Below are 26,769 nucleotides of genomic sequence, written 5' to 3' on the forward strand. Positions count from 1 at the left end.
CACAGAGGTACGTCATCCAGGGAATTAGGCAGTCTTTTTTTCTGTTTGAAAAAAGGTCAGACGTCTAAAACCGAGAAGCAGTTACTCACTCCCCGATGTCTACTGTCAGTGCTGATTTGCAGTTGGACTCTTCCACTGGGGAATGAGGGGGAAATGGTAGTAAGCACCGCTGCCTACCCGGCGTAACCCTATCCCAATATTAATATCCATCAAATCCTATTGGGAATATTTATCTTGTTGCTCAGTGTTGAAAAGCACAACTTGATTTTCCCATTGCATTCCACAGGATGTTAAACTAACAGTGGACTGAGGCCATTCTGGGGAGGGAGAGAAGGAGCTCAACACCAACCTGAATAAGTACAGTTCACTGCTGTTTCTGCTGGACATTTTTGATTTGTGTAGCTTAGAGCTGATTTATACAGTTTTCACAAACAGGAATGGAATGAACATCGGTAGGATGAAATAGAAAAAAATTTCTTTTATTACAAAAATATTATTATAGTACATGTACATGAGCACCAGGATAAACCGCAGCATGCAATATTTCTTGAAAGAACTGCATATGTTTATGAGCATGTGGAGTACAACATAAAGTTTGGGAGTTAAACAAAACCTGAGGGGAGTATGACATAATGCTTAACTGTCATAGGAACTCGTTTGTGTTGTGTGACAAAGTACAGTACAACATTCAAAGTATTAATTTACTCCAAATTGTATTCCAACAGTACCAAACATATTCTGTATCCTTTTGGATTTGTGCTGTGTTTAAAATTTTGAAATGTCTCCTTTGACACATATCAGGTAAATAATAGTAATACTGCCTCAAAGTTGAATATATATATAAAATATCTTTTCATACAAATATAACAAGTCTATATCACGTTACCTATCATATTCTTTTATCACATTTCCCAGAAAAGCTTTCAATTTTCTTGCTAAACTTTTTCACAACAAATGAACAAATATTTCTACAACAAAAATATGAACCACAGTTTTGTTAGCTACTGCACACAAAAAAAACAGAGCAGTTTGTAAACAGTATTGCTGTCGCAATTAGCAGTTTTGTCACAGTCGCAATTTTTAATTTACGAATGTTTCAAGACAACTCATATTGTGATCATTTCAGCATTTGGTAAAATAATATTTTGTCATTTCAGAGATACATATCACAGAATTTAAAAAAATGTTTTCTTGTCCCTTTATGATGTATAGGTTCAATTGGATTCAAAAACAAATAAAAAAAAACACAAATGAGACAAAAAAAAAAAGAAAAACATTTATAAGTCATAAATCCAGCCCTGAGCCTTTGAGTCATTTCTGGGTGAATGTATTCCACCAAAGCTGGTACCTGCACTTTGTTTGTGGGTGCAGTCCTAATGTGACTGCTATAGCTAGTGGTGCTACCACCACCACTGGTAATGGGGAATTGAACCTCTGGTGAGCTGTCAGTCAGTCCTCTTCAGTCTTGCAGCAGTGTGCTAGTCCATGGGGTGGAGGGGGGAGAGAGGCTCCTCACTCATAGCATGGATGAGTTGGAGCAGCAGCAGCGTCTTGAAACACACGTGGCCAACAGTGGCTCTTCAGCACTGGTAGTGGAAGTGCTGATGAACCTTGCCCTCCACGTGGGCATGGGAGTGTGTGTGTGTGTGGGTGTGAGTGTCCGTGTAGACCTTGGAGTAGATTTTGGGCGCGCCGTTTAAAGCCGGGGCTGTCATGCCCATAAGTCTCTGGTTGGGGAAGTCAGGAGTGACGCTGCTTGGCGTGACCAGGTCTTTGTCTACGGAGTGGTGCTCGCGGTGGACCACAGTTCGGGGCGGCAGGCCACTCTGACGCCGGCGGCTATGGCACAACCAGAGCACGATGGTGCCCACAATAAGGAGCGCTGCCGCTGGAATGCCAATGATGAGAGGCCAAGGAAGCCCCGAGTTCAGGTGCGGAGGAGTGATGGTCTTCTCCACCTGAGGGTCTGTAAAATGAGGAGAACAGTGCATGAGTAGGGGGTGGGATGGATAAAAAACTATAACATTAATTAACTAACCAACTAAGTCATGAAGTTATTAGGAATAATAAACCACCAAACATCGAGCATGGTGTTAGTACATCTCTGATCTCTCTCTCTCTCTATATATAATTTTGAGATATTAACGGCTTAAAATCAAATTATATTAACGGCTTAATAATGAATTATTAAGAAGGACACAATAAAACTTGTTTTTACATGGCGGGAGATTATCTAATCAGTCAGGATAGTGTGGTCCTCAGCTTACCAGGTAGCACAGTGAGGTAGGCACTGCGGAAGCTGTAGCCCATGGTGTTGGCACCCAGGCAGATATACATGCCAGCATCCTCCTCCCGGGCCTTGATAATGGCTAGTTTGTTGAGATACGAGCCATCTGGTCGTGACCAGACATCGCCGGTGGGAAGTACAACAAAATGCTGCCCTCCGACCTCCAGGGTGGAATTGTAGCGCCCCTCTGTGCCTGGGTCCACACGCTTGAGCCACTGGATGACAGGCTTCACATCGCTGTGAACTTTACATTGGAACGAAGCGGTGCCGCCGAACTCCACCGTGGTGTTGACAGGGTGAGTCCCAGTGAGAATGGGCTTGGAGTTGGTACGCTCTGCGGGGATAAAGACCCAATCAAAAACAAATCACAAAACATCAAATACTTTAGTAGGTTTTCACTGGCAGGAGTTTGCTGATGTTCTGGACTGAATCACTTTTCAAAGATAAAAAGATCTAAATCATTCTTCAGCATTGTCTGAGAAACAAGCACTAAAAGTAACTATGTTCTATTCGCTGCGGGCAACGATCTGGTCTTAGGATTTCAAGATCCATTAATCTTACCTATAACATCCACCTTGTAGGTGGCGTTGATGTGTCCTGCCGCGTTGGACACGTGGCAGGTATATTTGGCACTGTCCTGCGGCTGCAGGTTTTTCAGCGTGAGGGTCCACTGTGGCCGCTTGCCCTGGCGCGGGGGCGGCAGACGGGTGTGGTCTTTCCACCAGGTGATGGCGGGCGGGGGGTTACCGCTGGCCAGGCACTTGAGACGCACCGAGCTGCCCACCGGCTGCTCCAGCACTCGCCGACGCATCTTGGTGGGCTGGCTGAAGCGTGGTTTCACTGCAGGAGACAGTGCCCATTTTAAGTCATGGTATAAGGACTGAAAACACCCATAGCACCAATATTGAAACACCTTAAACTCAAAAACCTAACCTTTAACACCACCCAACACTATAAAAGTCTTCTGAGGCATTAAGTAATGTGAGAAGTAAACATGAAATGTAATCACTGTGTCTAAATACTGACTTTTCCACCATTTGTGGTATTTTATTTAAAAAAGTATTTAATATTCTATATGATACATATAAACACCACCTCCACATGAAGAGTGTTGTGCCCCAGACCCGCCGTCTCCACACACACACACACACACACACACACACACACACACACATGTTCTTACCCTTTTTCATGTTTTTACATTTAGAGATTTATTCATATAGCACACACTTTTATCCAAAGCGACTTACAAAAATTAGGAATAACATTCTCATGACATTACATTCATACTTTCTTATGAAGTATTTCTCCCTATTAGGGCCTGTGTTTATGTTTTTGTACAATACATTAGTGTTTATGTAACTTTGTATGTCATCTCTGTTTAGCCTGAAGGAACAACTTTGGCCTAAACGAGGGAAATTTACCACAAATAGGTATTCAAAGACTCTAGAGTTCTTTGAAAAAGACAGGAGAGTACTATTAAGTGTACCCCCACCTAAAAATAAATATCACATGCGACAAAATGTTAACAAACTAAAATGCTAATATCATCAGAGAGAATACTGAGGGTGGACTGTGTGGCGCATGAGCACACTGACCCCATGGTTGCCCTGTTGGGTCCTGCAGGATGTTTTCAGCATTGGGCTCCGCCACAGGAGGAGGCTTGTTCTGAGTCACGGCTGCGTCATCTGAAAGGAACCGAGGAGTTAGTCCAGCAAGGACAGACATGGGGGGGGGGGGGGGGGTTGTAGGATTTCAAGGCGTGTTCAGGTATTATGTCTTTACAGACATGCTTTGCAATAACAACAGCCCATAGAGGAGAGGGCATGTGCGAGCCTGCTGGTTTTCCTTTGTTAATAGTGGGGCGAAAGCTGCATTTCCTGCGAAAAAGCACATAAATGCTACAAAAACTGGGAAAGAAAGTTTGTTAGGGAGGTTGGGAAGAGGATCAGTGGAGTTCAATGCTCTGTAACACTTTTATTCAATGATTTAAGCAACCATAAACCACATTCTTGTGGGAAAAAAGTCAGTTTCAACTGATAACCCGAAATTCTCTATGCTACGAGTAGAAAGTATCATTGAGATTGGGGCCCGTAAATCTATGCTTGGTTGTTATTTTAGTGATGTGAGTCCTTTCATCCTTGAACTCAGAATTAATGTCTTAAAATGGTGCCATGTAAATCATGTAGGGGCTTTGGGTCGATGCAAAGGCATAACACTGGCCAAGATTTATTTGCTGTGCTTTGAGAGCCAATAGAACCCCTCTGTGCGAGAAATTGAGTGATACTGCTTGGAGATCAGTGGAGTGTGAGGTGTGCACTGGACAATGTGTTTTGCTTTGGGGTCTATGAAGTTTTACAGCTCTATGGGAACGATAACCAGGCTAAACTCGCGTATTATTCTAACTGGGGTTTGTAAGCTGGGGGTGAGCAAACACTGCCATATTGTTTCTTCTCTCAGATTTCCACACTGTTTAAAACACGATGCCGTGTTGATCTAACCCGGAGCAGGAAACCAATTAACTGACTTTAACCTCGACTGCGTAGACGGAGCTGAGAGGCCTGCTTTGTTTGGGACCTCTATCTGGCAAGGCTCACAGGAATGCACAGAGAACCTATTCTAACCTTACTGCTGACGGAGCTCTCACACACTCACACACACACACATGCGTATAACCACACGTATACCCTCTCACTGACACGCTGGCAGACACACTCCGCAACACTGTAGTGTACACAACCTTATTCCGGCAACCCCGAGTCAACAAATCCGGTGTCAAGCCAGGCGTCCAAAAGGACAAATTATTCTCACATGTGTAGGTGAAAAGCTACCAAATTAATTCCCAGCTGCATTCTTCCCATGCCTGAGTTCATCTACGGCTGTGAACACTGGCGTCTGCGCGGTAATCCGAGACCAAAAATCACCACCCAAAGATATTGTTTTGGCACGGCAAGTCAGGCTCGATCAGTCACTTGGCACACACCGACTGCCCTTCCTGTCCCTTGCTCGCCACCGCACGGAGGTGACGAGTCTGAAGACCAGGTGTGGCGGGTCAACTGTGAAGGCGAACACAGCCGAGTCCATGTGCCGGTTCTGCCCTTGGGCTGTGTGTGCTGCCCTCGGAGCGAGTGGCCCACCTTAGTCCGGCTAATCCCTGTGCGCTCAGCCAGGGCAACACTACCGGAGGGGACGCGCCCTGCTTCCCAACCTCAGCAGCTCACAGAGGGGCTGGGTTGGGGGGGGGGGGGCAAGGGGGATGGGGGTTGGTGTTAAGGTAGAGGCAGAGTAGGGGGGGGGGGCAGTTGAGGCCAAAGTGTTTTTACTAGTCACAGCCCTATTGTTAGCATTGGCCCAGGGATCCGGGCGCAGAGGCAAAGCCGTCAGAGCTCATGAGAGGCCTATTCAGCGCCACCAGAGTGGAATCAGCCAGGGGCTTTAGTGGGGCCTAGAGCAGCCTTAGTGAGGGCTCATTCCTTCCCTCGCTGCGCCGGAGCTCGAGGGATGTCTTCGCGAAAACAGGTGTCCAGCAGGACGCCATGGATTTCCTGGTTTTCCGCTCACGCAGCAGTTATCCCACGCTCAGATCTCCGCCCGAAGGGGTCTCTGGGCTCCGCGTTTCATCTCCAGGACAAACCGCATGCATCTGTGCGGTCAAACACTGATCTCTTCAGACAGGCCTAGACGACCGGCGAAGCCAGGTCGGTCTGCACGACAGGATAGCCGACCTTGCGTAAGTAAGCCCATCCTGGTGACGGGGGCTTCAGTGCAGCTGGAATGGCATCTTGGCTGTGTTATAGAGGGGGGCCGTGGAAAATGGCGTCCGAGAAGCTGCAGAGTGAGAGACAGGGGGGCCCCTTTCCTTTCCTCTAGGCCCATAGAGAGGCATACAGAGGGACACTGGTGTGAAAGATGGTGGGATATGTGTGTGTGTGTGTGTGTGTGTGTGTGAGGAGACGGCGGGTCTGGGGCACAGAGGGCTGAGGGCAGCCTGCAGCTCCCATTACAAACACTCTTCATGTGGAGGTGGTGTTTATATGGCCCCCATATTATTTTTTCCTACCAGGAGGACTTAAAAAGCACGATCCTGAAAAAGGCTTATTCTCCATTCATACCTGGGCACAAACATACGTACCAGGCATGTCTGTCATGTCGCCCGGCTCCCCTGATTTCAAACCAAGGTCGAAATCAAAAGCAAAACAAACACGGCCTTATGAGCAGGCTGGAATTCCAAGCCATGATTTTCATCAGTGGGGGCACATCTGAATAAAATAAACAATGTTGGGAGGAAAAATACACCAAGATTACTCTTTTTTTTTTAAGATGGCATCATGGAGATGAAGATTACAGAACAAGGCAAATCAGTTCTGTTGATAAGATAGTAGTGGTGCCACAAATCCAAGGCAACAATTTCCTCCTAACTCAAACCATGTATATTACTGTAAATCAAAGGAAAACAAAGTGAAGGTGCTTATCCCTTGGCTTGTAATATATGGTCATCAAAGGGTTCTAAACTTGGCCCGGGAAGCAGCTGTAGTATTGACTGAACCCTTCATGAAAACTCTGCCCATAGTTGAACGATTAAAGAACACCGCCAAGATTCTTTTAAATGATTGTTCTTTGTCCGGTACCAAATGCCAAAAATAGTTCCCCTATGTAAATTCTGGAGAGAAAAAAAGTTTCATTTACATACATAGAAGGGATCGGTGAACCAACATTTTCACCACTTAATTTAAAGCTTTTACTCTTCTCACAAATTTTCACTCTCCTCACAAATCTGAGACACTTTGATGGGTTTTGTGACAAAACGATCCGACAGATATATTTGGCTTCTTGTCGGTGTCAGCGTGAGCCGTTTGTCGATTGAAGCCAGAGAGCCAAATTAAAGAGCATCTGTGTACACACAGAGCCTGGTAGACACAGCGCGGCGGTAAAGAAAAGCTAATTAGAAGTCTCCTCATATCTTTTATAGAGCCATAAGCGGTTTGCAGCAACAGGCGTATGGCGACAGGGAGGAAATTGCCACGGCCTAATCTGCCCCTTTTCTTCTCCTCTTCATTGAGCGAGGCAGGCAGGCAGGCAGGGCCCCGGTCGGTGCATCCTAAAGGGACCTGGCGCAGCCACCGGCCCCTCTAATGAGGCGGATGAAAGGAGACTTTTAATGTGGCACGACGACGAAGGTGGGTAATTTGCATCCCTCCGGTTGTAATTAAAACCCTGGGCAGTGGAGACAGGGCCCAGCGGTGAGCCCCGCCACCTGGGGTATGGGGTGGGGTGGGGTGTGGTGGGGTGGGGCAGAGGAACGGCTCTTACTGGCAACGTGTGGGGAAGGAGGGAAAAGGAGGAGCAGAGGACTTTAAGAGGGAAAATGGGCAGATTCATAGTTTCATCCATCACTCTTGGTTCAGACCATCTCTGTAAGAATTGTTAATTTGATCACCATTTTCTGATTAAAAACTGTCTTGAAATTGTCATCAGATTTCAGTACTAGTCAGTTTTTTTTTTTTTATTTGAGTTGAATGTTTTTGATTATTTGGTACTTTGTGCTTTGTACAAGGTATTGATGTACAAGGCTAGTTTACCGTGCACTTAATGTGAGGTTCTAGAACATTTTGTTATAGGCAAGCATATTTCCACCAACAGCTGACAAATCTGCGATCTGTTCAAATGATTCTCCTCTGTATTTCTGCGAGCTCTGACACTGTAACTTACTGGAGGGCAGCATTTGCTGCCTAGTGCTACTCTCCCACTCTGTGAGCTGCTTATTTACAACTGCAGGCTTTTTCCTCTATATGTCTCTCGGTTCAGCTTAATTTCATGTGAGACCAGAATGGTTTCAATTCCATCTAGTATCCTTTCATCTTACCCCTCTTTTGCAACAAAGGCCTTTCTTCTTCTACACACAGGCATGGATTCATTTGTGTCCATATGTGTGTGTGCTTTGAACTCGCCCCTGCTTATTTCTCTATGACTGGCGGAAAAAAAACAAACATGTTTGGAAGAGCCTTCACGGAGGAAATATGTCACATTACCAGTGATCAGCATTAAAAAATTAGATCGCTGTCACGTCCACAAAAATGTGATCAAAGCTTAGTTCCTTCTGTATGTGTACTTCAGCATTCATAGCAGTTTCAAGGTGACGTCTCCAATATCAACACGGCAAATAACATTTCTGTTGCTCTTGCGGCATATCCAGCCCCAATATATCCCATTTATACTGCTTTACCGATAGCAAAAACGGGTACTAAGAATAATATTAATCAAATAAAAAGCATCTGTGTTCCAGCGTATGTGTGTGTGTGTGAGTTAGACTAAATACAAACACTGGCTTCCTTCATGGGAAGACAGAGAGCTGGAAACCTGAACCATGTTTCCCCTAACATTGGTTGCCATTCGTTCCAAGGCAGCGTTTCTGAGAAAGTGCACAGGTAGGTGTGGAGGTGCTGTTCTGTGCTGTCTGGGAAGGGGGAGGGTGTGTGTGTGTGTGTGTGTGTGTGGGTAATGGTAAGGAGGGCGCGTAGGGGGCAGGGAGGGTTTGAGCTGCTAGGGCATTGACCACACTGAATCATTTATTTTTATTAGCTGTGCTGCCTCCACTCCTGCCAGCTCCTCACCCCCTGGTATGTGTGCTTTAGTCCAAACAGGACCTGCAGGACGGGGGGACTCCTGGGGCTCCAGCCTGGGCCCCCAGCCTCTTCGGGCCTCTGGCTCCCCCCTCCCCGATACTCTCCTGTGTCCCTCAGCAGGCTCAAATTGGCCTGCTAGTGTAATTTTGATACAATTATCCATTTAGGTGAGGAGGACGTGTGCTAAACTGCAACATATGTAGCCCTCCGCTCGCAAACAAAGAACAAAAAGCAATCGCTGGAAAAGGTCCACCAGTCCCTCCATAAAACAGCCAGCCCAAACCGCCGTCTGACCAGAAGCCACAGTCTCTCCCACAGTGACACTAAGGAGGGGTGGGGTGGGGGGGGGGGGTGCGGTGTCCATGCACAGCCCAACGAGTCGCTGTAGGTGTGCGGCGGCGAGGACGAGAGGGAGTGGCGACGGACGGAGACGAATGGATGCCAACGGCTGGGACATGCTAAGAATAGAAGGCTCATGACCCGATGGTGGTTCTAAATTCCAGCGCTGAGCGTGCTGCTGGATGAATGAGCGTGGACACTGGGCCAAGGTCACGTCTGGCCATGTGTACTTATTGGGCCTGCCAAGCTCAGGCCAGCCCACGCCTTCTGCCCTCAGGTATTCATGACTCAGACCATGCGCTAGTAATGCTACATTCTTGCAGTTTGGAGGAAGGACATATAAAATAATGTTTTTTTTTTATTATTATTTTTTTTTTTAAAGAGAGTCAATGGAAGCTCTGACTCCAGCGCTTTTCTCGTGACAATGGTGGTCTCATGCTAGGTAGTGCTGGGCTGTAAGAATGTTGGCTGCATGCAGAACACAATTATAACAGCAGGGGTAACCGTTCTCGGGGAAACTTTGGGGAACTTAGGGACCACCAGGGATACAGCTGGGGGGGGGGGGGGGGGGGTGAGGTGATTGGGGGCGCTGAAGGAAGGGAGGAGGGTGTTGCACAGAGACCACGGCGCTGTGAGACTCCGGAGCTGTGAGAGTTAATGATGTGGTGACTGACTTGTCCTTATGCCAGAGAGGAAGTTGAGACTGAGTGTTGAGGGGGTTAACATGGGATTTGGAGGTCACAGCAGTCTTTCTGCAAAGCCCTCGACAGCCTCCAAATGTCATAAACATCCCCTCATTAAATACCATTTTTACTAGTATGTGGTTCAGAAAGGCCCATGTTAAAAAAGCCCTGTTTTGCACAAGATGCATGTGCACACACTGAAGTGAGTTCACAACAGAATCCCGAGTTCATACTATTATGAAAGTACCGCACGCAGCTTCCAAAATGATCAAATATCAGTTTCCGTTTAGAGCGTATGAGTGGGAAGAAATTTCCAGTGATCAGCATTAAAAAATTAGATCGCTGTCACGTCCACAAAAATGTGATCAAAGCTTAGTTCCTTCTGTATGTATACTTCAGCATTCATAGCAGTTTCAAGGTGACGTCTCCAATATCAACACGGCAAATAACATTTCTGTTGGTCTTGCGGCATATCCAGCCCCAATATATCCCATTTATACTGCTTTACCGATAACAAAAACGGGTACTAAGAATAATATTAATCAAATAAAAAGCATCTGTGTTCCAGCGTGTGTGTGTGTGTGTAATGTGGTTCAGAAAGGCCCATGTTAAAAAAGCCCTGTTTTGCACAAGATGCATGTGCACACACTGAAGTGAGTTCACAACAGAATCCCAAGTTCATACTATTATGAAAGTACCGCACGCAGCTTCCAAAATGATCAAATATCAGTTTCCGTTTAGAGCGTATGAGTGGGAAGAAATTTCCAAATACAGACATGTATTTACTCTTGTGCAGAAAAAAAGAGAAAATGTTCACTGTGGACTCCAGTGGAATCAAAACACAGGGGACTTAAATTACAACCTTACCTCACTCAGGTTCACAGGCTGATTACACCACGCCATCATGAATGAGGAACAGAACATCAGCTAAAAGCTAAAATTACCATTTTATGACAAGCGTACTGTTTTGAGGAGAATGTTGTGGCAGCCATTAGAGGGGATCTGAACTTGAGGTTAGACATGCAGCTTTGCCCATGCTTGCTCTGAGAGGAGCTATTCAGATTAGGTCTAGTTTTGATGACAACAGGTGCTATTGAATGTCACCCAAATTCCTCTCCTCTGACTTAATTAAGTCTGGCTGGAGTTTCCCTGCTGGGTGGCTATGTAACTCCATAAGGTGTCTCCGACAGCAAAGGACCCTGATAATAAGAACGTAAAGCTCCGAAAAGTGTCCAGTTTCCCCCAAAATGTTATAAACTGCACGTAAAAAATGTTTATAGGAAAATGTGGTTAAATAGACTGTTATACATGTAGACTATCTCTTACTAGCAAAGGAGAAACCGCCAATGGCACCAAACATCATAGCTAAAAATCCTTCTCTCCATCTGCTGTTCTTTTTGGTTGAGGACTGTTTGCCATTGCAGCTAATGACTTCAGTAAGCCTTTACTGTGTATTCCACAGGGAACCACGCACCATAACTCACAAGCTCCACACAAACTCTCCAGGACGAATCAGGAAAACAGAGGGCTACCTTCACTCCCCATTCTGGAGGCCCTGAGCAAACACCAGGGCAGAGGAAGGGAAATGAGGAGTGTGTGTGTGGGGGGGGGGGTTCTAAGACTAGGAGACTGGAGACCCAATCACACGAATCATGTAATCTGTGGAGTAATCAACACACACCTCTCCTCATGGACTTGCCTTCCTTGGGGCCACTGAGCAGCAAGGCACACAGGAACAGCCTGAGGCTCTGAGGTTTCTGAGCTCCCCGGGCTTTTCGGTTGCACTGAACCGGCACAGATTTATGGCGGTTCAGGCGGCAGGTCTTCCAGCCACTGGTGTCCGCGCGGAGAGCTTGGGCGGAAAATGCCCAGTACACACTCCCCAAACACTCATCAGGAGCACCGCACATTCCAAACAGCAGCCTCGCACGAGAGGAAAAAAAAGAGAAAAAAAACTGCCCCCAATGCGTGCCCCCCAACCTCCCAAATGTGCAAATCACCCTTACACCAAACACATGTTTCCAAAGTTCACTCGCATTTCAGGTCTGTGTCATTCATTTAGCCTGTCTGTCAGAGCTCGGTGAACTCCAATCCCTCCCTTTCACATTTTCTGCAAAATGAGAAACACTGTATTGGATTACAGGGTTCATAAACAACGGCGTGTATACAGTGACAGAAGTGTGAGGTAAAGAAGCCCCCCTTTGTTCTCTTGATTTGATATGCAACCCGGTGTTGGAGCGGAGCACTTCCACGCTAACAGGTTATAAATTTCCATCAACACAATGCTCGCTTGTGCGTTTCTCATTTCATGTGGCGTAAATGAAACCATGCTCATTTAATAGTGTGTTGCCTGCCAGTCATGTCAGTCAAGTCGAATGTAATTCTGTCTACCGCGTTTAACAAGAAACCAGAGTTCTTCCTGTCCCACAATCCCTCTTTTGTGAAGAGCTGTTGCAAATGCTGCTGTTGGATGGGGCTTGAAAGCTCCCGTCTGTTGACGAATTTTTTGGATGCTAGGACGTCATCTGTCAAGCGCCGGCCAGCTTAGCGTTAAAGCCTACCTTACCCGGCGTGTTTGATGTGAGGCAGGCTTTCCGCTGACAACAGTAAAACAGCATGAAAGCTATATCCACCCAGGAATGGAGGTGTATGATACAGGAGGTGACAGATGGGACAGAGGTGAAGAGGCGAAGCAGTAAAAACATCCAGAAGAATATAGAAAAGTAATAAATGGGAAGTAAACACAAGTGCGTGTATGCAATGGCATCTGCACCATAATCTATCAGATCAGGACCGTGCTTACCAATGACGATTAGGGTGAAATTTAGTGCGATGCTGCCGAAGCCGTTGGTGACCCGGCAGATGTAGACCCCGGCGTCCTCCATCTCAACCTCCTTTATCTTCAGGCTCTGTTTTAGTACCCGGTACCGGCTGTAGCCCTGGTTCACGTTCCGCCCGTCCTTCACCCAGAGGATGAGGGGCGGAGGGTCGCCCTCCACTGGACAGGGCAGGCGCACCGTGCGCCCCAGCCTTGCCGTCTGTCTCTCCTCCACCTGGCGGCTCATGTAGGGAGGGCCTGGAAGACACACAGCGGCAACAGTTCTGTTAAGCTATTCACTGAGTTCTCCACAGAGTTTTTCACTGACACATGGTGGGAGTGCTCGTATGTTCCAAACCAAATCCACACTCAGAGTTTGACATAGCCAAACATAGCAGTTCCCAACAACAGAATTTTTAAATTTCCTACCTGTTTACGGGAACAGAGGTAGGCAGTTATGTAAAAGAGATGAATTGCACTTTTCATACACTACTAATGGGCTGTATTTATCATTTGCTTGGAGTAAACTAATTATTCAAACATTGGCAAATGGGACGTTTTCCCTCACAGTTTCTGCTTAAGGCTCTTAATTCATCCTCCTGGAAACCAGGTGACAGCCATCCGTGGGCCTTTTGGCAGGTAAACAATCCATGGAAAACTTAATAGAATTAGGATTTTGTGGCTTTCAAACTTGGGCCAGTCGGTCCTAGCGAGTGAGGAGGACCCTTTAGTGTCATCAAGTCTCAGACTTTCCACGTCTGCAGCCCCTGAACTGGTACCTCTACTCCACACAAGACCCACCCAGCTTTCCAGTAATGAATTCACCCCCCTGGTGAACGGGAGTCGAACACACTTGAAAAGAACTCAACACGTACTATCAAGGAGCCCTGGTTGCTCAAGGTTCACCTCTCACGCTCACAAAAATACTACTATTCACAAGGAATGAGAAGGGTGGGCATTTTTTTTCGCTCAAGTATTTACGGGACATTTTTCCCTCTCACTCCCCCCCCAGTCCTCCTTGCGTGCACAAGGTCCTTTTCATCCGCTGCGTTTAGCACAGGAGACTCCCATGAGAGCTCCCTTTCCATTTCCTTTGGCCCTCTTGAGCTGTTTCAGCACTGGAGAGTGTGTGTGTTGGAAGGTACCGCTCATTCATGGCTGGTACTGTAACATCCTGTTGCTGTACCAGCAGCTGCTGTGAGAACTGCCAAGATTATGGAAATTGAAAAATGAAACTACCCCCAAAATGTACCCCCTCCTCTCTCTCTGTCTCTGTCTCTCTCTCTCTCTCTCTGTCTCTGTCTCTCTCTCTCTCTCTCTCTTTTGCAGTCACCCTCTCTGTTGGAGAGAAGTGTTTTCACCTGGAATTGCTGGTTGCCATCCAGGAAAGTGCCAGGAGAACAGAGGGAATGAAAAAGTAAAAGCTGTTTTGGTACAGGAATTGAATTACAGTGCATTCCACAATGTCACTACACTGAGAATATACCTTGCCATACTAACTGCCCTTAGAACTTAGAACTTCCTCCTACCGTGCTTGAAATTAACAAGGGGTGGAGGATAAAGACGTGTTGTAGCGAAATAATAAAATAAAAAAAACACGACGAGGCAGATTTAACTGTGTGTGAAAGACTGCTTCTTTAACAGACACCACTGGACAAAGCCAGTATTGATGGGCAGTATCATTTCATAGAATGGACCAGTACAAGGACTGCATGACTGCATGTTGGGTTATGGATTTACAACGGTGAATTTCTTTCCCCCTTATGGAGCGGAGTGTATTAAAACAACCTGTGCGCTGGGCTGAAGTAACTAATGGCCCCCCTCCATCCTATTGCGTGCTCCTGAGCACATGCCATGCCTTGTTCACATCAAAACAGCCTGCACCGATCGAATGAGAGACAGAGACAGGAGGAGAGTGTGAGAGAGGAGATGTGAGACTGTCAGTCAGCCTGTCCGCCCCCCTAGCGTGAGGTGTGTATTTGTCACGCGAGCGCTCCCCACGCCGACAGCGCGGCCCTTTGAAGTGGTGCGGGGAGTGGTGCTCTTGGCCACGCAGGGGTGCTGACAGACACGTCGGCCCAGCGCAGAGACAAGCTGGAAGGATGAGGCAAACACATGCCGCCGCCGCCGCCCTCCTCCTCCACCTCCGCCACCCCTACCGCCTCCACCCGCCCCCATCGCTCCGAAAAACCCCAGCGCCAGCTCCCCGCCCGCCCGCCCGCCCGCCCGGCACGAGTGGATCTGTTGGCAGACAAGGCGCCAGGCAGACCATGCTTCGGTGTGTCATACTGAAGGAAGCATGGCCGGGGAGAGGGCCGTGACGAAGCCTTTATCAGACACCGACCGCTGGGTACTGACTGAGAGAGAGAGAGAGAGAGAGAGAGAGAGAGAGAGAGAGAGGCAAGAGAGAGAGAGAGAGAGAGAGAGAGAGGCAAGAGAGAGAGACGCAGGGGAGTGAGGACTTCAGGCTGTTGAGTCTGCAGTATGTGTCTGTTTCAGGGTCAGGGAGAGGTGCAATGACAGAGAGCAAGGCCATGCGGAGAGAGCGGGCCGGTCAGTCACCACATGAGGCTCCAGATGTTTCTCTGACTGGCCTGTGTCTGCTGCCTGCTTTCCAGCGCTGTTAAAAAAGCTGTCTGCTTACCTTCACGCGTTACCAACAACACCCACCCTGAACCCAAACCAGACGCTCGGAGTGGACATGGATTGCTGGACCCACTGAGGTGTTTCCGCTGTCCCCTGTTCACCAGAGCCTCCCTGGTTCACTGTCCCTCACTGATGTTAGATAAAAGGCAACCTCAAAGAGGCAATGCGCCTCAGTAGTTTTCAGGGCTCACTGAGGGGTGTCTCTGGGTCCATGTGACACGAAGAGGCAGACAGGATGAATAAGTCACACATTAACCCACTACACAACATACACACACACAGACACAAAACACACAGTCGAGGGATGCAGATGTGCTCTTCGTGCCAATACAAAATGAATGGCAGATTTTTCTTTCAATGTTTTTCGCTTTGTCACTGATCGTGTGGCGCACTCATTTCTTCGAAGTCGCTGCTTTTATCCCCCGAGCCCAGCCACAGACAGCCCCACACCAGAAATGCTCCACACGGAGAACAGAAGTAGGGCCACATTCGCAGTACACATGGGACCCGGCACGAACAAAAACTCCCCGAGACCTACAGCACACAGCTCCACAGAAGTCCCATGATTCAGTGTTATGACCGTCCACTCAATCTACGCCTGACTGCAAGTGACGGAACACTGCGTGCCGCAAGTCATAAGGTAGCGGTGTGGCTGAGAGCTGTGAATTTGTGTGCCGTCAGTAAAAATGAAGCAAGGCTCAGCTGCATCATAGATTTGAGTGGTGTAAGACAGGGGGTCTGTGACATATGGATTACCGGGGATCACTTAAAAAGCTACAGCGCATACTTGTCCCCTTCTGGCCTGCTTTGTTTTAGACATCTTGATACAGGTTTTTGATTTCGGGGGAGGATTTATGGGTTAGGGGCCCTCACAGACCGCAGTCGCCGAAGTGCTTTGAAGCTTGCGCTGCCACGGCTGAATCAGATGAACAGCGCTGGTGTCACAGGGAGAGCTTCAAACAAACCTCCACAGTGCTCCACATGGATAAGTTATTATGCTCGAGGAAGTGGCATGGCTTTTAAAAGAATGAAAGAATGACGCAGGCAGTGATAGACAGAAAGACAGGCTAGGAGGGTTTGATGGACAGAGGGTGAGCGGAGGGGGGGGGCAGAAAAAGCTATTTAAAAAAGAAAAATAAAGTGACAGAGAAAAGGTAGGACACTGATGAAGCTCGGTGCGATGGAAAGCATTTATCCCAGAACAGTAAGCTCGGTAGACACACGGTTCAGCTTTCTATGCTCGCCAGCGAGCCCACGCCGCACATGTTAGCATAAGAGCGCTATGGGGGAAACCCTGCTGTAAATCCACAGAGCAGCTGCTGAAATGTGTTGAGCAGAACTTGGGATTCCCACTTGTGCCACCAGACAAGAGCTGATGGAAACCTCATGGCCTGGGCCTTTTTTGAGGCAATCTTAAGGATCGTCTCAAAACACGTCATGAATAATAGTCCCCCACCCCTTTGATGAAACATTTCATTAAGCTCTACATCTGACACCTCACTTTGTTAGTAAGAGCGGGGCTTACATTTTGTTGTTCTTGGCTGGGTGCAAACTGAAGACAGGAGACTTAAATACTTCTGAAACAGATGCCATAAACCGGTATGAGCAAAAACAAATCTCAAGGTAAATCCATACCAAGTCTTTCTGTCTCCTGAGGTTGATGGCCTGATTTGAGGAGCAACTTGCAACTCTTATCTTCCTCCCTCCATATCCTGCTATAGGGGATGTGAACGGTGAGGAGTCTTATTGTATGACTGTTTACTTTCACTGATGGGGTCGTTAGACCAAACACTGCTGGGCCTTGTTCACTGCTGTGGAATTCAGGCTCTTATCACGGGGGAGAAATAATGCCACAGATGGATGCTCCTCTGATGTGATCTGTACCAAACCCTATGCTGGGCAGAAGGAGGAGGGTTTGTATACACCCCCCCCCCCCTCTCTCTCTCTCTCCCTCCCTCCCTCTCTCTCTCTCTCTCTCTCTCATTCCCTCCCTTACTCTATCTTTCATCTACTTCTTTGTGCTCCATTTAAGTCAGCTCACTGTGGCACCATCACAGTCTCCAACTCCATGCTTGTTGTTGTTCAGAGATTTTGAGTTTCCTCTTCCATAGCACAGCCCTACACGGCAGGCTTGTTTCCCTCACATTCATCCTGTGTCTGGTCATCCCAGGCTGCTGTCCCCCTGTCCCTGCTGCCCTGTGTGGCTCCAGCTGCTGGACTGTGGTGGACAGACAGCACCTGGCTCTGCTGAACGCAAACACCACCACCAAGTGAATAATCAGGGACAGCAGTGAAGAGACCCACTTCTCCTCCCCCACTACATACAGCTCCCACCTCTCCAACTCTCCCCCCGCACCCACACACTTTTTAAAAGCCTGCCATGGCCTGTGCCCGACCAATTAACCATACTTCAGGACTTGAGACGGGCCGACCGATGGTTTCAGGTGGCGTTGTAATCTTGGGGAGCAGCTGGTCTGGCATTTGCTCCCTGTGCCTCTCTGCCTGCCTGGGCTGCTGGGCCTCACCCCTCCCCACCCCACCCCTCTCCTCCCCAGGCCAGGCCCCCACTCAGTGGGGGGATATTTTGAGAGGCCCGGAGATGAGATACAGGCAGCAGCCGTGGCAGTAAACGCTCCGCAGAGTGTCTGCGTCTGTCATCGCACTGACATGCTCGCCTTTTAACGTTGGCCCTCCGCTCCGCCCTGCGTCCTCCGTCCTGCTGCCTGACGGTCGGTCGGTCGCCTTTGAGGCGGCCCGTCACACAGCTGTCTTACAAACCCACATGCTGAATGGAGAGCAATGCAACCACGTGATGAGTGTATGTGTTTGTGGTAGTGGGGGTGGTATGTATGTGTGTGTGTGTGTGTGTGTGGGGGGGGGTAACTTTCCTCCACCACAAGAGCTTTACATACAGATATACTGACAATACATCTTTTAAGCATTGAATTGGCAGAGCACAGATGTGTATTACAATTATAATGTCTGGTCTGAAAGTCAAACAAAATGTGGATTCAAATGTAATTCAACGTGAATGCTTTCGTTGGCTTATCCTTGAAATAACTAAAACATCCTCCTCTTGGTCTGACATGTTAGGTAACAGTATGTTCAGAACATTCACACTTGTTTATGTTTAGTTTCACACCCTGGTCACCATCCTTCCTCAATTATGTTAGTGTAAAACTTTACACCGGCCAGGCATTCCCTATTGCAGCTGCTGGCCTGTTTCATGGGATGTCAGGTTTTTGTGATGAAGGGTGTTGTGTGTATGTGTGTGACTGAGTGTGTGTGTGTGTGAAGAGGGGGGGGGGGACTATATAGACAGGACATATGGCATTTCAAGGGCTCTCAAAGTCAATGATCAAGCTCCTTGCTCCTAAATGCTTTGGCGGCAGACCCCCAAAGATCTGATTTCAGTGTCGGCATGGCTTCACAACTCCCAGCGGGGAGCAGCCCTCTTGTGTCCGCGCTCAGGCTGGAGTCACTACGGCTCAGGTTCCCATCTGCCTCTCGCTGTATTTTTCTAAATGCCCGATTGTATATTTCTGACACACTGCTGGGAGTGTAGGTGCTCCTGAACCACCCAACGCTCGGCTGCTCCCCCACCCCCCAGCGCGCATATCCTCATTGTGTGGACCACCAGCAGCTCAGACCACAGAGAGGGGCGGCAATGCCAACTTCGGCCTCATAAAGGCAGCTGCAGCTCCACGGGGTTCGGGCTAATGTTGTGTAACCTGGGCCCCATCAAGATAATGAGCACCTGCCTATTACGTGCCGCCTTTGTGTCAACAGCCCGGGCCGACAGACTATCTCACGCAAACTTCGTAATCCCGCTTTGGCATGGGGCAAGCGCGGCACTGCCGCGTGTTTACGTGTTTCAGCTGTGTCTCGCGCGCCAGCTACCGCTGCTACTGCTTTGTCGCTGACGGATGTGCGTGCCAGAGCCCGGGCAAGGGCGGCCCTTCACAAGAGGCCCAGACAAGACCGCGCAGCAGCCCACGCAGGTGGTGATACCGATCAGCGACTCTGCGCCTGCACTACCTCCCTCCCCCACCCACCCGCCGCTTCAAAACAAACACGCCAGCCTGAAAGCGGAGGCCGCCCGCGAGTCTTTAAGACAGGATGTGCGCCACCAGAAGTGCCCCACTGCCCCCAACCCCCCCCCCATAGGACATCAGGCCTGAAGGGGTCACTTGTTCATTCTGGTGTTTACCGAGCCTCTCCCGCCACTGACCCGTAGCAGTGAACCGGGGAGAAGTGGTCCCTCGCTTTCCAACCTCCATTGAACAGTAGAGCACTTGAGAATGAAAGCCATTAAGGAGGCCCTTCCGCTGAGCCACAGGTTCTAAATGCCTGGAATGTCGGTTTTCAGGGAAAACCGCAGGATTCTAAAAGAAAAGACCTCCGCTCCTCAGTCAGATGGCGGGAAAGGGGTTGGGTGGGGGGGGGGATAGAGATTCACAGAGCAGAGAAGTATTCAGAGCTCTTTGGGAGGCATGTTAAAAGCAGAAGTGGTCTTTCAAAAGGTGATGTTGTAAAGAGATGGGCGCTGCTTAGACGGGACACCTGTAATCCCTCAAGTGAAATGCTGTGTAATCCCACCTTTAAATGGAGGATAAAGAGAATGCCACAAAGCCCTGCTCCAGCTAGGGGAGAGGCCTTGCTATACAGGACAAATTGCACATGACGAAAGCTGCGCCCGGTCTTGTGTGAGAGCGCCACTCTGACAGACTCAGTCCACCGGAATGACGGCGAACAATGGGAGACATGGCAGCTCTCAATCTCTCATTCACTCTGCGCTGGCCTCTCTCCCACCTGTGCAAACACACCAGCTGGCGGCTCACACAGGTAGAAAGACAATGAGGATGCACGGAGAATGACATACCAGTGAACTCAGAGAGCCATTCACCATGGGAATCTTTGACTAAGCCACGATGGAAGGAAGGGAGAAAAGAAAATGTTCAAAGGGCAGGCGGCTTCCTTTGTGTTTTAATGTCTCCTCTATAAATACCAACACTTTGCAAATAGTAGTGCTGGAGCTATGTGACCAAATGTTGCTCATTAACTGCCTTATTTACGTAAACCACTCTTTACCCACACCAGCACCCCCTAACAAAAAAAAAAATCTATGGGCTTCATAGTTTGAGCACGTGTATAGATCACAGTTACAAAATTACAAAGGCATACACGCTCTTGGACCTTCAAACAGCAAGTTTCTGTTTTTCATCTTCAATTAGAAATATGGTCTGAGATGCAGCGTGAGGCTTGACAGATTTAATGTGTGCAGGCTTTTAAAGGTCAGGAAGATTTTTGCCCGCGTGCTCAAAAGACTGGGATCTGCCATTGCGAACATCATGTTCAAATCTAAAAACAATGTTATTTCCCATAGAAAATGTGTTTGTTAACTAGCACTATGTTTACTATGCCAGGGAACACACACAGGCAGAAACATCTGCCAAGTAATCTGTTCCTTGGCTAAAAATAAGAAGGAAAAATAGAACTTCAGCACGGGCATGAGCATAGGTGAACTTCCTTTGTTCATGTGGAGTATCAGGCCAGATGTTCGCTTCCCTTGACTCTGGCAAAGATCCCACTGTTGCATGGATACATTTAACAATCGGCTGGAGTAATCCAGTAATAAATCAAGTAAAATACAGATGTATGTTTATAACTCTATCAAAAGTCTCTTGAATCTGACAATCCTTCCTCTATTGGAAATGATGAGTGTCTTTAGAACGCTATGAGAGACTGGATGTGGCAGAGTACCTCTAACCACTGAGACTGGGTCAAACCCTGCCAGAGACCTGAACGAGTCAGAAGAGGCTATTGGGGAAGCTCAGGTTTCAGCGTTCGCTTTTTTGTCTTCAGGCATTGTCAGTTCTTTGACGTGACGCCTGGGCACCTGACATTGTTTAACCCTGTGTGCATGCTTATGGGTTCGGGCCTGCCAAACACAAAGCAGCTTGGAGATATTTTAACAGGTCAAAGAGGTACCTTCAAAAGATTCGCCAGAGAATAGACATGAGATGTCCAGATGTTGCATCAGGCCTACTTCTGACGCAGGTCAGCCTTTTACTGTCATTTATAGGCATGTCTTTAACATGCGCCCATACCAAGCTCAAGTTGTGCTCCAGCACATTTTTTATGGCTTGGAAGCCCCAACCCTAACACAGTGCCAACACTATGCTTGCATAGCCCAAGTCCTTCACAGGCTCCAGTTCTATGGGTGATAAGCAGATAAGCGGTGTGATGACCTGCAGAGTCACATGATCTGCCTAATGGACTGGAGGAGTCTGACACCTGCTGAGCTGAGCAAACAGGCGGAGACTCCAGCAGCTGCACTATCTCTTCCGCCCTGTTTGCTCAGCGGTGTGGAGTTCACCTATCCATCTGATTGGGCAGACAATGCCACGGCACGCATCACAAAGCTCAGATATGGCGGTGACCTTTTCCTCACCCTTTATTCACAGTGCTGGGATCACAGAGGTCCTCGGAGAGACAAGGCATTTGTTGTGACTCCAGTTTGTTATGCTGTATTACTAAAAACCAAATAGATTTTTTCAAAACTCTTTGATAGGGAGAGAGAGAGAGAGAGAGAGACAGAGAGAGAGAGAGAGAGAGAGAGAGAGAGAGAGCACGGCTCAATCCTGGAGCAATGCTTTGATGTGTGTGCCATTCGGAAAACATGTGCCGACTGCTGTGACCGTGATCCCATTGCTGTTTTTTTGGGCGGTTCTGTGGAGAGTGGAGTACATAAATCAAAAGAGCTCTGTTTATTAGCTTGGGTATGGTCTGCTTCTCTCTGAGTTTAAATACGAGCCCTGAACCCAATCTCCTGCCAGATCTAAGCATGTCCGGTGGGCAGCTGGCCCTGTATCTCTGAGAGGCTGATAGCATGCCCATGGAGGGGGGCCGTGCTCCTAGGAAAGAGACGCACAGAGATGCAGGCCACGGCAAGCCAGCGGTGACGAGCGACAGCTAGAAACAGGAAACATCCGACCACACTATGGAGCGGAGAGCCAAAACATTTGTCTGCCTTTGCATTTTATCTCCACGGGTGTGCGCCAGGGTCTGCGTGAGCGCGTATCTCAGATCCCGTCCCGATATCTGCCTGGTATTCTCTACGTCTTGCTCCTAGATTACGGTGCCAAGCAGCATAAATCATGACATGCTAACAGAGACAGGGTTTTTTTTCTTTGCACTTCAAAACACAGTAGGCTGAATGGTGCCATCAAAGCCTGGGTGTCAGACTTGCCATTGTGAGGTTATCCAGTAATTGTTTAACCGCAGGTCATGAAGCATTCCTGTGACAGTGAAGGCACTTAACTTCACCTAAAACCTGGGTGAATTAAGCCAAAACCTTCTGTCCTGTCACTCATATCGAGAGACAGTGAAACCTCAGGGAAATTCAGGTCCCTAGGGGTACTTTTTTTGATGTGTACAAGGTGTATTAAAGTACCTAATTAGATGACTTGGCCACACATTATGTGAAAGTCATGGCTACCCATGAGAGGGAGAGAGGCAGCCAGTCAGGGGAAAAACCTTGTGAGATTAATCCAATTATAACATAATTCATAACTGTGATGTTTACAGTGTCTTCACATTGTCTTTCTCTTGGTAAGACTAAAACCTGAAGCTTGTGTATCAGGTGTCAAATATGAGCATTCTGACCACATAACATTCCAGGGCATCTAGCCCTGTGTGAATTCAAAGGGCTCTGAATCCTTTCAATATAACATGCCAAGCGATGCTGTCAGATGAACATCCTTGGTCTTCCAAGTCTTGGAAGTCTCACACTCATTGCCTATCTGGATTTTCCTGCACATGCGGAAGAGCCCTGGGTTCCAGCATTCCAAGGATGACTATGATGAGGCAGGGAGGAAAAGAGCAATCCAAGGACAACAAAGCATGTGTACGCTTCCTGCTCCGAGCCAGACCACCACACAGGCGCACAAACACACACACACACACACACACACACAAATACACACACAGAGAGTTTACCACACAATGTGAGAGAGCAGCAGATGTTTCAATCAACAGAGGGAGACAATGGACTGTTTAAGGAGAGGTCCATGTGTGTGAGTCATGTTTGCGCAGCACTCTAACGTGATTCAGTGACCGGCTCCACACCTGACCTAACTGATTGATTGCTGCTCGTATAATCAACTGTGTTGACTCATTGGTCATCATTGAGTGTAGTGATTCACAAGAAAAGTTAGGGTCTCTGAGATGAGGCTATTTAGGGTTGTTTTTGTGCGAGACGTTTATCTCCCTCATTTGCATATCCTGATTTCTTACACTTTCAAAGAGGGGCCGAAAAAAGTAGTGCATGATGAAGGACAGGCAAGGTTGCGCAACTGCTGAATGTAAAACAGGGCCCTTTTCTTCACGATCACTTTGAACTTGGTGTTTTGCTTTGAATACATTGTTTTCTTTCTTTTGCATGGGGACATTACAGCATCTCCAATGGCCCAAGCCAGCGGGGTGGTGGGACAGAGGGGCCAGGGTGAGAGCTCTCCTCAGAAGAAAGCAAGAGCGCTCCACTGATTTACGCTAACAGCCCAGTAGGTGTCATGAGCTCTGCTTTGATTTTAATAAATTACTTTTAAACTTGGCAGGAGACTCAGACTTGTGAACCTCTAAATTTCAGTTGCCACTCAGGGAAAAAGACCCTCTTGTTTGTCTGCAGACTGCAAAAGCCAACAGAAATGCCCTGAAAGGACCCACTTTTATGTGGAGCCGACAGTTTGTCTGCTTGTCAGTAACCACAACACCAGGCTAGTCTCCGAGGCACATAGAGGTACTTTGATAAGCAAATTTACTTGCATTTTGTTGCACTTGACCTTACACCAACCATTAAAACCGGCTGACCATTCCTTTATGTATTAAACAAGGGGGGACACTGTGTAATATTGGTGGTCTGTTTAACTCTGAAAGGACTGATGTTTAGCAAAAGGTTTTCACGACTGTAAACAAATATTGATTCTACTGCATGCAACGTAGCTCAGGCTTAACATTGCAGGTATTCAGGTCAAGCGGAGTTGGATGCTCTACGAGCTTCAAACCCTATGCTGCATTAGTCGTATAGCGTACCTTTCCACATGATTCGATAGCTTATAGGGCAAATTAATCATTTCCACGTTAAACTGTTAGCAGAATTAAACTGCAAAGCAAAGTAGAAAAGTTCTTACAAAGAGTCGTGTCAGACTGGTCAACCCCCAAATTACTACAAGTAGACTAATAGCCAACAAAACATCACACTAATTAAAAACTATTAAAATCATCTCCACAAATGTCGGAAAATAGGCAATGCCTTCTCAAAGAGTTTCACATCAGCCTAGGCTACTCCTGAGCGAGATATTTTAAGTAGCCTATTCTTGTTAGGCTACTTCAGTCAAAGTCCGATACAGTGTATTGGCCAAGTGCAATAATGATAACCATATTCACAGAGTAAAATGCCATTCAGTTGTTTTGCTTACCTCTTGCTTCACATGACATTAAAAGCACCAGGATTCCTAGGTAAAATACCACTCTGTCCACTGTGGCGTACATTTCCTCAAACCCTGTCGGCAACAGTTAAAATGATAAGTGCCCGTCAGAATTTGACACCCGTTCTAAGGAGCTTTTATTTGGTTTTGCAGTATTAGCCTAAACAGTATTTCCTCGTAGGTTACGACTCACGTGTTGATGGTAACTGGAAGTCCGGGAATCCAATGAAATCAGAAAAAGACAAAATTATTTTCCAGACAGGGGGATAGCTCAGTTCGTTTAAAGCCGCGCGTCTTTGGAAACGATTGTAGCCTAGATTTCGTCGAAATAGCAGCCCATACGCAACACTTCTTAAAAGTAAAGTAACTGTTCATCACCAGAATGACTCTCGGTCCGCCTCATCCCTTAACGTCGTTGTATGGACTCAGCATCCTTAAAAACGGAGTTCGACATCTGTGATAGCCAATCAAAAAGTCGTGCAAGTTCCATGGCTGTTCGTCTCCAAGTACTGAAAGCACTGAAGTACTAGCGCCCCCCTATGGTAGGCTACTTGGCTGACACCACGAATTGCCCTCATTTTATCAGGACAATAGATGCATGAAACACAATCAACAAAGACTGCCTACTTCACTTTTAGTGTGTTAGACATAAAAGGAACACTCTGGGTAGGCCTATAGTCTATGCAATACAATTCTTACTTGCCAAAAATCTCTTGTCAGATATCTACAACTCATTTATTCATAATTTTAATAGCATCACAAATTCTTTGTAAGAATATTGCATATATCGAGGATGTTCATTCTTCTTAATAAAGTAATCCAGAATTACATTACTAACTGGTAGCCTACGCATTAAAAAAATATAGGCATTGTTTTTTCTTTTTAAAAAGGGACACTTTAACAATAATAATAATAATTTATATATTTTTTATTTTTATATATTTTTAAGATTTGTTGCCTCAAGGCAACATTGTACCATAACGGTAAAAAGTGAAATAATTCCTATTTTCAAGAATTAAAGCTAACTTATTCACCTATCTAATCTCTATCAAAAACACCTATCTTTATAATTTATGGAGCCCCTAAGGGGACATGAGCAAAAAAACAAATCTAAAGTTTAGTTTCATGTGCTCACGCGAAACTTTCATGTGCTCACCTGAAACTTTCATGTGCTCACGTGAAACTTTCATGTGTGCACGTAAAAGTTTCATGTGAGCACATGAACGTTTCCTGTGTGCACGCAAAACCTTTTCACATGAAAGTTTCACGTGCGCACATGAAACTTTCACGTGAGTACATGAAACTAAACTTTAGATTTTATTTTGCTCATGTCCCCTTAGGGTCTCCATACATACTTAACAAAAATCTAATTTTAAATTCAGTTGTTGCCCCCATATACAGATATGAAGTTATAATGATTAAAACATACAAATTATCATATGAAATCATCAAAATCACTTTCAATGTAATAGTTAAAAGCTTCATAAATCTCCCCAAACATTCTCAGGCATACACATACACACACAAGCACCCACACACATCCACAAGTTTGCACACGTACACCCATAAGTATCCATATTCCATGCACACTCATGCACACACACACATAACAACATCCACTCTCCCTCTGAGACCTGCACCTGACTTTTTGAAAGTTTAGTAAGCAATTTTTCTCAAAAGAGAATCACAGGGCCTACACTGTAGTAAATAAAAAAACCTGGGGCTACAGGGTCTGCAGCTTCACCACAACACCAAAAAAAGCCATGGATGTTGATATGGTAGTCAGGGCACATACTCAACCATAGTGATGGCATTCTGTAAAACGTTTAGCACACTCATGCACTTCACACATACAGGTGCCCCTCGTACATCCATCCATCCACTG

The 26,769-nt window shown here is 47.0% G+C and overlaps 1 protein-coding gene across 1 annotated transcript; it reads right to left on the reverse strand.

The window, feature by feature from the left end:
• Nucleotides 1-463: 463 nt before the first annotated feature.
• Nucleotides 464-25,595, reverse strand: fgfrl1b (fibroblast growth factor receptor like 1b). The gene is made up of 7 exons (XM_042074216.1): nucleotides 25,078-25,595; nucleotides 24,876-24,959; nucleotides 12,736-13,008; nucleotides 3,886-3,975; nucleotides 2,849-3,127; nucleotides 2,268-2,621; nucleotides 464-1,966 (listed from the first exon to the last, which is right to left on the reverse strand). Exons 2-7 carry the CDS (start codon nucleotides 24,946-24,948, stop codon nucleotides 1,581-1,583), a joined length of 1,455 nt encoding a protein of 484 aa, XP_041930150.1. The 5' UTR covers nucleotides 24,949-24,959; nucleotides 25,078-25,595; the 3' UTR covers nucleotides 464-1,580.
• Nucleotides 25,596-26,769: the final 1,174 nt, after the last annotated feature.

This window comes from Alosa sapidissima, chromosome 20, assembly GCF_018492685.1.
Source record: "Alosa sapidissima isolate fAloSap1 chromosome 20, fAloSap1.pri, whole genome shotgun sequence".
Lineage (NCBI taxonomy): Eukaryota > Metazoa > Chordata > Actinopteri > Clupeiformes > Clupeidae > Alosa > Alosa sapidissima.

Coding starts and splice junctions, on each gene's coding strand:
- fgfrl1b (XM_042074216.1), bottom strand. CDS start 24,948: ATGTACGCCACAGTGGACAGAGTGGTATTTTACCTAGGAATCCTGGTG. Junction 13,009..24,875: donor AATGTCATGTGAAGCAAGAG/GTAAGCAAAACA, acceptor TGTGTCTTCCAG/GCCCTCCCTACATGAGCCGC. Junction 2,622..2,848: donor CTACAAGGTGGATGTTATAG/GTAAGATTAATG, acceptor TTATCCCCGCAG/AGCGTACCAACTCCAAGCCC.